The sequence below is a fragment of the Macaca fascicularis genome, chromosome 10 (genome assembly GCF_037993035.2).
Source record: "Macaca fascicularis isolate 582-1 chromosome 10, T2T-MFA8v1.1".
Lineage (NCBI taxonomy): Eukaryota > Metazoa > Chordata > Mammalia > Primates > Cercopithecidae > Macaca > Macaca fascicularis.
In genome coordinates, this window is record NC_088384.1 from 14486316 (window position 1) to 14497022 (window position 10707).

The following is a 10707-nucleotide window of genomic DNA, read 5'->3' on the forward strand; positions in this document are numbered from 1 at the left end:
TTATGCAAATAATGAAGCCAAGTATAATGAGACTAAAGCTTATTTTGCAAATAAATTGGTCCTACGATGATTTTTTTTTTTTAAATGGGAGATTGGAGAGAGAAAAACAATGTTTCAAAAAATATGGTACACCTGTCATTAGATTCTAGTCTTATCCATTGTTTTTGAGTTTTTTTCTGCAATTTAGATTGACCTTCCTCCTTTCTGTGAACCAAACAGTTATCTCTTGGCTGTTTCTCATCAGAAACAAGAGGGATGGATAACATAAAATCTGGAGCAGTATCTAATTCTGGGCATGTATTGGAATCATCTAGCAACTCCATATCAGCTCGTCTAGCAATTCCTGTGACTAAGAATGCCTAACCTCCTAGGAATGCAGCCCAGTAGGTCTCAGCCTCATTTTACCCAGTAAGTCAATACTAATTGGCATTCTTGCCCAGTTTATGGAAAACCTTCTTATTTGGTTTACTTGGGAAAATTTTACTTGTTTTACTTTGCTGTTGTAGAATATATTGCTATTATACTCTTTGTGTAAGAATGCAAGATAAGCTTACTCAATGCTTTCTTAAATTGAACACATAATAATCTTCCAGATATCACCTTTTGTTAGGACTCAGAGTTATGAATAACTCTGAACATACCAACATTTTCTTACTGAGCTCCTCTTTGCACCAAACACAAGAGACTGTAATAGTTAGGCAGGAATATTATCGCCCCTATTCAGCCTGAAGAAGTTACAGAAGATGGATCTTCGTCCCTCTATAACCCTTAAGATTAAGGGTTCCCACGTAAAAGAGAGTAGGGAAATATGTCAGAGGTGTTCGAAATAGGGCAACCCCATCTTGAATAGGGACTCGGTAAAATGAGGCTGAGACCTGCCAGGCTGCATTCCCAGGTCAGGCATTCTTAGTCACAGGAAGAGATAGGAAGTTGGCAGGACTGTTATCACAAGATACAGGTCATCAAGACCCTGCTGATAAACAGTATGTGGTAAACAAACCAGCCAAAGCCTGCCAAATCTAAGATTGTAATGAAAGTGACATCTGGTCATCCTTATTGCTCATTATATGTTAATTATAATGCATTAGCATGCTAAAAGACACTTCTACCAGCACCAAGACAGTTTACAAATACCATGGCAATGTCTGGAAATTATCCTATATGGTCTAAAAGTGGGAGGAACCCTCAGTTTCAGGAAATCCCCACCCCTTTCCTGGAAAACTCATGAATAATCCACCCCTTGTTTAGCATATGATCAAGAAATAACTATAAAAATGGCCAACTAGCAGTGCTTGGGGGTGCTCTGCCTATGGAGTAGCCATTCTTTTGTTGTTTTTTTTTTTTGCTTCTCTAATAAACTTGCTTTCACTTTGCTCTGTGGATTTGCCCCAAATTCTTTCTGGTGCAAGATCCAAGAATCGTCTCTTGGGTTCTGGATCAGGACCCCTCTCTGGTAACAGTTGCATGATACCTGAGGAGGTCAGCCTGGTCATTCCCCCCACAAACATGGGTTAAGCCCTCCCATGTGCCTGGCACAAAGGGGGCTGAGGACTGCAGTTCTGGAACACCTAGGCTCTGAGAGGCGATGTGACTGTGGTAGCAGGGCCAGGATTCTAGCCTGTGGCTGGAGGGCCAACACCTGCACCTTCTCTGCTACCCACCCTGCCTCTATGACTCAGAGCAATTGAGCACTTTAGCTCAGGGTGGACTCAGGGCTGCCTCCCCCTTCCTGAGCAACCTAGGGGCTCCTCTGCCCCATCCGTGTGTCCATTTCCCGATCATCAGGGAGCCTCACATTCCTCCCTGCTCTGACTTTCTAGGCCTTTGAATCAAACAAGACCCCACTGGATCACCAAAGAGTTAAGCAAAGGAAAGCTCTGCCTCCCTTTATCTCCGCAGAACCCAGAGGCTGAAGGGGAGGGAGCAGGGAGGAGGGGAAGTGGGAAGCGGCTCTGCCCGCTCCCTCCGCCCTCCCTCCGCCCTCTCTCCCTCCATCCTCTCCTCTCTCCCTCCTCTGCTGGGCCTGGGGGTCTGGGCCAGCAACTAGTATTGCAGACATGGGCCAAGGAGCCAGAGGCCATGCAGTGGCTCAGGGTCCGTGATTCGCCTGGGGAGGCCACAGGACACAGGGTGAGTGACCAGAGGCTCCTCAGCTTGGGGACTGGGGTCAGAGCCTGGAATTCCTCTCCTCCCTCCTTGCTTCCTGGAAGCATCTCGGGCCCTGCTCTCTCCCTCTGACTGGGACAGCCTCTGCAGGCTCTCCCCTCCACATTTCCTCCTGCCTCTGGCTGAGGGCTGCGCTCCACTGCTCCCGGCTTGTGCCCGCCCCTGCCCGGGCACACACAAACTCAGCTCTGCACGGCCTGCCTGGACCGAGAAAAGTTGCCCTGCCGCTCCCACCCCAAAGAGGTCCCAGCTCCCCAGTGGAAGCAGCAAGGACCCCAAAAGTCCTCCCTATGACTTGGTCTCCACACTTGGTTCCTGCCTGGCACCCACCCCCAGAGCTAGTTTGTGATTCTAGCTGCGGTTATCATTCCTCGTTAACGGCTTCCTGATTCCTGCTCCCAGGCCACGGTTCTGTGTCTCACAGCCTTTGACTCCCATCTGGCTGGGGCCAATAGGAAACAGAAATGCTCCCAAACCATGCCAGTCCTCTGGGAGAAGCTCTCCTTCCCATCCCATGCAGGCACAGGGAAGAAGTCAAAGCACACTTTTTTTTTTTTTTTTTAAGTCTTTTATAAGGCAGGCACTTTCTCTGCATTGAAATCCTTCCAAATTACCTGGGAGGGAGAGAGAGGTGTCATCTCCTTGTAAGTATCAAGGAGCAGGAAGCCCAGAGAAGTTCAGCCACTAGTCCTAGGTCACACAGCTTGCAAACTATTCTGGGTCTCAGATTTGACTCTAAGACCTCAGCTTTTCTCATGATGTCATATCTATGGCTGGGAAAAAGAAGGAAATTTTGGGATTTCCAAAACCACTGGGATTTGTCATTTATAAGTAAAAGCTGAGGATGACAGCCTCAGACAGGGAGGATGTTGACCTCTGAGGATTTGATCTCCTTATTGAGCAGAACCAGGAACCCAGCCAGGCTGGGCAGACAGGAGCTTGGGAAGAGTCACCTCCAGGAAGAGGGAGGTGGCTCTGGAGATTCCCTGCCCACACCCCTTCTCCTGCTGCTACCACCCAGCTCCGGGGGTGGGGGACAGGGCTCCTGCCGCTTTATTTATTTTTAATTTTAATTTTTGAAAAATAGAGACAAGGTCTCATTATGTTGCCCAGACTGGTCTCGAACTCCGGGTCTCAAGTGATCCTCTCTCCGTGGCCTCACAAAGTGCTGGGACTGCAAGAGTAAGTCATTGCACCTGGCCATCCTGCCCCTTTAAAACTCTGCCCTCACCTCAGTGCTCAGCTGAGATAGGGTGGCATTTTAAAAAGTAATAATTGTACCTTGTCTACATGTATTAACCACAAAAAAAATATTTTTGAATTCTACTAAATGTTAAAGGAGAACAAAAAGGAAATAAACAAAGAAACGCCAGAAGTGTAAAAACCAGTCTGGTTTCAAAAGCAGAGTTTCTGATCCTGTGATAACTCGGGGCCAGCCCCCAGAAGCTGCACCACCTCAAAGGTCTTTGCCCGGCTTCCTGCCCACCCAACCCAGGCCTGTCTCTAGCGCCTGCTGTCCAGGCTACTTCCTGCCTCTCTCCTGGAACCCTGGACCCCTTCCTGGACAAGGCCGGAGACAGAGATCCTCACCAACACTTACACTTTTCTGATCCTTTAGAATTTTTCATACCTCCTCGTCCTACCCCTTAATTCCAATCTACCACCTTGGCATCTGATTGGCAGGTCTACGATGATTGACACAGCCATCTTCCAATGAATTAACTCTCTCTCCAGAACCCTCCCTGCAGGGCTTCTGGATAAGGTTGGGTTTCATAGGTTGTTGACTGCACACTGGTGCTGAGCAGGGAGGTGGGCTAGCGCCAGCCCTTGCCAAGCTGCACACCCTCAGCATCACGTCCTTCCAAAGGGGACTCTTACCATTTCGAATTTGTCCAGAGGGGCACCTTCTTTACTTTGCACAAAGGCACTCTAAAGACTAGCAATGAGCTGCAGTCAAGGAGCCTTCTCTCGATTGCTCAGCAATGCAATGACGCCGTCGCCGTGCACCACCCCACATGCTCTCATGGATATTACTTTCTGTCTGCTAGGATCAATGAACTCTCCTATCTCTTTTTGCAGAACTATGGTGTTCTCATGCCAAAACGTGGGCTCAGCCATCCATCCCCTCTCCTGAGAACAAGCCTACAGAATCCTCCACGTTTGTCCCCAGTGTTCACTAACTTCTGTCCTCCTGTCCGAGGGGCATGTGTTTGCTGGCGATAGTGGAGTCGGTGGCAAGAAAATGCCAAAGGGAGGTGCGTGGGCGGGAAAGCATTTGATGGTCTCCTGGGTTGCCACCTATGGCGAGCTGGGACATCTTCTCACCTGCCCAGGCAAAGCTTTCCTGGGATCCCTGTCTGCTATCGGCTGTGGCTGTTTTCAGAGGGGCTTCCTTCTCAGGCCTGCGTGTAGCAGAAGCCTCCATGGACTGGGTGCTGGGAGACTCAGCATCCAGGCCCTCCCCTGCTGCTGTCTCCTCCCGATCTTGGGGAACAGCTGCTCTGTGGAGTTCTCAATCTTCTTGTCTGATAGATGGGGACGATAACTTTCCCTCTGGAGTTAGGTCAGGAGTGCTCTGGCTGGGGGAGGCAGCACCCACCCACCCCAGGCATCGGCACATAGTAGATGTTGAGTGAAATATAGTTCCTGTCCCTCCTTCCTTGTTCCAGGTCACCATGGGGACAGCCGCTCTGGGTCCCCTCTGGGCAGTGCTCCTGCTCTTTCTCCTGATGTGTGAGGTCCCTAAGGTGGAGCTCACCTTTGACAGAGCTGTGGCCAGCGGCTGTCAACGGTGCTGTGACTCTGAGGACCCCCTGGATCCTGCCCATGTGTCCTCAGCCTCTTCCTCCGGCCTCCCGCACGCCCTGCCTGAGATCAGACCCTATATTAACATCACCATCCTGAAGGGTAAGTGCCCTCCCATGGGGCCCGGTAGTGGGCAGGGAGGGCCAGGGAGCTGAGGTGGAGGGAGTAGAGGGCAGGACAGAAACCTGTCCAGACTCCTCTTTCATCCTGAGTTACTGAGCCCCAGTGTGAGCCAGGACTTCCAAACACTGACGACGGAGTGTGAAACCAGGCCAAGATGCCTCCCGCCTGAGCGCCTGTTCTCGGTGGGGAGACGGGGCATGAGCAAGAGACACATCACCTAAGTTAGTGGAGTGGAATGTTCGATGGTGATCAGTGCTCTGGGAAACGAAAAGGAGCTTCAGAAGTGTGGGTCTGGGCTGCAGGCTGCATATAGAATGGGGTGGTTAGTGGAGGACCCATGGAGCACAGGCTTCTAAGAGGTGGCGGAGGAGCCTCCTGGCAAAGGGCACAGCTGGTGCAGTGGCCCTGGGGCAGGGCTGGGAGATGCACCAGGCTCAGATCACATGGGGTGCTGTCACCACTGGCCACCGTAGGGACTTGGGCTCCGCTGAGTGGAGTGGGAACAGGGGCAGGTTTGAGTGGGAGAGGGACTTGATCCCACACAGGTTTCAAATGGATCCCTCTAATGTCATGTGGAGAGCAGCCAGTGGGGGCCAAGGGTCGGAGCAGGCAGCCCTGTGGGGTCTGTCCAGGTGAGGGCTGTCCAAGTGAGGGCCATCCAGGTGAGGGCCATTCAAGTGAGGGCCTCTCCAGGCGAGGGCTGTCTAGGTGAGGGCCGTCCAAGTGAGGGCTGTGCAGGTGAGGGCTATCTAGGTGAGGGCCGTCCAGGTGAGATCCTGTCCAGGTGAGGGCCGTCCAGGTGAAGGGCATCCAGGTGAGGGCCGTCCAGGTGAGGGCCATCTAGGTGAGGGCCTTCCAGGTGAAGGGCGTCCAGGTGATGGGCGTCCAGGTGAGGGCCGTCCAGGTGAGGGCCGTCCAGGTGAGGGCTGTGCAGGTGAGGGCCATCTAGGTGAGGGCCGTCCAGGTGAGATCCTGTCCAGGCGAGGGCCGTCCAGGTGAGGGCCGGCTACCTGCTCTCTTAATTGGACGTAGAAGGACTCACTTCCCTTCCAGGCTGTGGTGGCTGACAGCTGTGGCCAGGCCTTGACATTCTTAGCTTCGGTCTCTGCCTGCAACAGCCCGTGAGTTCGATATTTTCTTATTCCTCCCACTTTGCAGAAGGGGAAACTCAGTCTCTTGGGACCACACAGCTGTCAGGGACGGAGCCAGATTTGTTCCTGAGCTCTCCCCGGGGACACTCCACTGCATAGCCAGTGGTCACCTGGCACCTGTCCTGCCCTTGTTCTGATTTCGTGGGGAGGACATTGCTCTTCCTCACAGCCCCCTCCCCAACCAGCCTCCCCAGGGCCGAGTTCGCTCTCTGCATGAGGTTGGAGAGATGCCTGGCTGCTGATGGTCCCTCCTCATTGCCCTCCCCAAACCCGGGGTCACTGCTCCTGTGCCCAGCTCAGCAGCCTGCTGGGAGCTGGGTAGGCTGCCGTGGCTGAGGGACCCTGGGCTGGCTTTAGGAGTCCTGGGTCCCAACCTCACCTCTTCCACTCCCTTGCCCAGTGAGTCAGGCTGGTTTCTCCCCTACCCTGAGCTTGCTGCCTTATTTGTAAAGAGAAGATAGCCCCTTCCTCCTGTCCACCCTCCACTCCTTCCTTCCCTTGGGCTGGGGCACAGCAAGCTTTCTGCAAACACTCTGGAGCTGTGCAGGTGAGGACGCGGCTCTCCAGCGAGGCGGTGGAGCCAGACCTCTGCAGAGCTTTGGACTTGCCCTGACCCCCTCTCTGGGCTTCTGCCTCAAGGGCTTGTGCCCTCTTTTCTGCCCCCTTCCCCACCTGTGGAAAACACAGGGCCTTCTAACCCATGCAAGGGTGTGGTTGCTGGTGTGACTCCAGGCACTGTGACAGGTGGCAGGGAGCTATGTGACGTCGTGTCCTTCCAGGCGTGGGTGGTCACCTGCTTTTCTTATGTTCAAAGTCAGCCTGGACTAAGGGCTGGGCAGGGCTGTGCCTGCCTGGGGGCCATTGTAGATGCTGCCAGACCTCAGAGCAGGTCAGGATGGACCAGCCATGCTGGGTGAACTGTCCTGCCTCTTATTTGCAGAGTTTGCAAAGTGCTTTCCCACAGGACATTTTGTTGAGAGCTCACAAACACCCCTGAGGTGGACATCATCCTCTTTAAAATATAGACCAGAAAACCCAGACCGCAGCCGTGGAGTGCCCCAGGTCACATGGGGCAGGACTGCCAACCAAGGGCTTCCTGGCTCCTAACCTGGGCTTTTCCTCCAGGTGGGCAAAGGTATTTTCTTGGCTTCTTCCCTGGGTCGGAAACCCAAATACTTTCCAGCACACCGCACATCCCTGCCAGCCTGGACTGCGCTGTGGTCCTGGGGTGGGGGCCTGGGTCTGGCCTCCCAGAGACAACAGCCGGACCCTCCCTGCTGGGTGAGGGGAAGCCAAGTCACCCTGGGGACAGACCATGTTTTAAGTCCTGCCTCTTCTGCTCCTGCACTCTGTGGCCCGGGGTGAGTCACCTAACCTCTCTGTGAAGCGAAGATGGTCATGACGTTTTCTTTAGGCAGGCGTTTGGGGAGGCCATGTCTGGCATACAGTAGGTGCTAAATAAATGCTGCCTTCTTCTCTGGGCCAGGACAGGGGCAGCGCCTTCACAGATGAGTGTGGGCACCTCCTTGGAGCAGGCTCAGATGTCCACCCTGACTTGTCCCTTTTTATCCCCACAGGTGACAAAGGGGACCCAGGTGCAATGGGCCTGCCAGGGCACATGGGCAGGGAGGGTCCCCAAGGGGAGCCTGGCCCACAGGGCAGCAAGGGTGACAAGGGGGAGATGGGCAGCCCCAGTGCCCCGTGCCAGAAGCGCTTCTTCGCCTTCTCAGTGGGCCGCAAGACAGCCCTGCACAGCGGCGAGGACTTCCAGACGCTGCTCTTCGAAAGGGTCTTTGTGAACCTCGATGGGTGCTTTGACATGGCGGCCGGCCACTTTGCTGCTCCCCTGCGCGGCATCTACTTCTTCAGCCTGAATGTGCACAGCTGGAACTACAAGGAGACGTACGTGCACATCATGCACAACCAGAAGGAGGCCGTCATCCTGTACGCACAGCCCAGCGAGCGCAGCATCATGCAGAGCCAGAGCGTGATGCTGGACCTGGCCTACGGGGACCGCGTCTGGGTGCGGCTCTTCAAGCGCCAGCGCGAGAACGCCATCTACAGCAATGACTTCGACACCTACATCACCTTCAGCGGCCACCTCATCAAGGCTGAGGACGACTGAGGCCCTCTGGGCCATCCTTCCGGCCAGAGAGCCCAGGTGCTGGTCCCATCCCCTGCAGGGCTCAGTTTTCATCGCTGTGAAGCAGGAAGGCCAGGGAGGTCCCCTGGGACCTGGCATTCTGGGGAGACCCTGCTTCTTTCTTGGCTGCCATCGTTCCTCCCAGCCTATTTCTGCTCCTCTCTTCTCTCTTGGACCTATTTTAAGACACTTTCTAACCTAAATATTCTAGAACTTTCCCAGCCTCGTAGCCTAGCACTTCTCAAACTTGGATATACATGTGAATTACCCAGGGTTCATGTTAAATGCAGATTCTGACTCAGCAGGTCTGAGTGGGTCCAGAATTCTGTTTCTAACAAGTTCCTGGGTGATGCTGATGGGGTCGGTCTGTGAACCACACTGGAGCAACCAGGTTCTAGAACTTTCTCAATATTCTAGTACTTTCTGAACATTCTGGAATCCACACATTCTAGAATTCTCCCAACCTTTTTTTTTTTTTTTTCTTTTTTTTTTTTGAGGCAGAGTCTCACTCTGTTGCCCAGGCTAGAGTGCAGTGGTGCGATCTCAGTTCACTGCAACCTCTGCCTCCCAGGTTCAAGCTGATTCTTCTTCCTCAGCCTCCCTAGTAGCTGGGATTATAGGTGCCCGCTACCACGCCTGGCTAATTTTTGTATTTTTAGTAGAGACGGGTTTCACCATATTGGTCAGGCTGGTCTCGAACTCCTGACCTGAGGTGATCCACCCGCCTTGGCCTCCCAAAATGCTGGGATTACAGGTGTGAGCCACCGCGCCTGGCCTCTTCCAACATTCTTAAATTCTCTCATCCCTCCAGGGCTCCCCATGCTGTGTTCTCTTTGCCCCTTCCCCCTCTTCTCTTGCTCAGGCCTGTACCACAGCAGTCACCGTTCATTTATTCATTCATTAAACACAGCACTCACTCTGCCGGGTCCCAGGAAGGGTGAGGGAGTCAGACACAGGCCCTGCCCCTGCCCTCAGTGACCAGCCAGTCCAGCCCAGGCGGGGAGAGATGCGTACATAGGTTTTAAAGCAGACCCAGAGCTCACGGGACCCTGTGTTCTGGGTGTTCAGGTGCTGCTGGTCCTCCACTACCCACTGCTCCCCAAGGCTGGTGGGATGGGGTCCCAGTGGCAGGGGTGGGTATCCCCTTTCCGTTCCTCATCCACCTGCCCAATGCCCATCATTAAAGCAAACCCCAGGGGGCCTTGGACAGGTCAAGGGTTCTGTGAGGAGAGGACCCAGGAGTGTGGGGGCATTTGTGGGATGAAGGGGTCCCCGAGGAATGGAGCCCACACCCATAGCTCTCCCCACAGGTGATACGGCAGCCTGCGAAAACTGCCCTCCTCACTGGGATCCCCTTCCTGCCTCCTCCCAGGGCTCTGCCAGGGCCTTGCTCAAACCCCCACACCAAAGGCATCTGAAGCTCAGTTTTCCCAGGGCCTCCAGCTGCCCTCAGACACTGATGTCTGTCCCCAGGTGCTGTCTGCCCCTCACTGGCCCAGTGCCCCGATTCTCCAGGCTTTATCAAGGTGCTAAGGCCCCAGTGGGCAGCTCCTCGTCTCAGAGCCCTCCTCCGGCCTGGTGCTGCCTTTACAAACAACTGCGGGAGAAGGGCCAGGGCGGAAGCCCCAGGCTTTAGAGCCCTCAGCAGGTCTGGGCAGCTGAAGCAGGCAATTTTCTAGTCACTGGGAGAGGCAGAGCCAAAGGAGGGACCTTGGGCCTTCCATTTCTTCTTCTTCCAGGGTGGGGTGGCCTGGTGTCCCCCTAGCCTTGCAAACCCAGGTGGCCTGCCCTTCTCCCCAGAGGGAGGCGGCCTCCGCCCATTGGTGCTCATGCAGACTCTGGGGCCGAGGTGCCCTGGGGGGTGATCTCTGGTGCTTACAGCCAAGGGAGCCATGGCTCCATGGCCAGATGACGGAAACAGGATCTGACCAAGTGCCAGGAAGACCTGTGCTATAAACCACCCTGCCTGATCCTGCCCGGCCTGACCCCGCCCTGCCCTGCCATCCAGCATGATTAAAGAATGCTGTCTCCTCTTGGCGATTCAGACTGGTTCTTTCTGCTCACAAAGAAGCGAGCCCCCGGGTCACTCACGCAGCCAGCGCGCCTTGGAGCTAGTGGCACCAGCATAGAGTCAGCCGTGTCACTCTCTGGTTGTGACCTTGGGCAAGTCCCCACATCTCTGCGCCTTGGTTTCCTGTCTGTAAAATGGGGATGATGGTAATCTACTTCATGCGGTGGACATAATGATCAGATGCCAGGTTGCCCGACGAGTACACATTCATGCTCAGCATCTACCAAGCCCCTACTGTGTGGCGCAGA

The 10707-nt window shown here is 54.2% G+C and overlaps 1 protein-coding gene across 3 annotated transcripts; it reads left to right on the plus strand.

The window, feature by feature from the left end:
- The first annotated feature begins 1993 nt into the window (after nucleotides 1-1993).
- C1QTNF6 (C1q and TNF related 6) lies at nucleotides 1994-10421 on the plus strand. 3 transcript variants are annotated; one of them, XM_005567380.4, is made up of 3 exons: nucleotides 1994-2130; nucleotides 4836-5073; nucleotides 7823-10421. In XM_005567380.4, the coding sequence occupies exons 1-3, from the start codon at nucleotides 2080-2082 to the stop codon at nucleotides 8368-8370; spliced, it is 837 nt and encodes a 278-aa protein (XP_005567437.1). In that variant the 5' UTR covers nucleotides 1994-2079; the 3' UTR covers nucleotides 8371-10421. The 3 variants fall into 3 exon arrangements, with proteins under 3 accessions (XP_005567437.1, XP_065378241.1, XP_073859929.1); XM_065522169.2 differs by lacking the exon at nucleotides 1994-2130 and adding an exon at nucleotides 3960-4421; XM_074003828.1 differs by lacking the exons at nucleotides 1994-2130; nucleotides 4836-5073 and adding an exon at nucleotides 6146-6215.
- The last annotated feature ends 286 nt before the right edge of the window (nucleotides 10422-10707 follow it).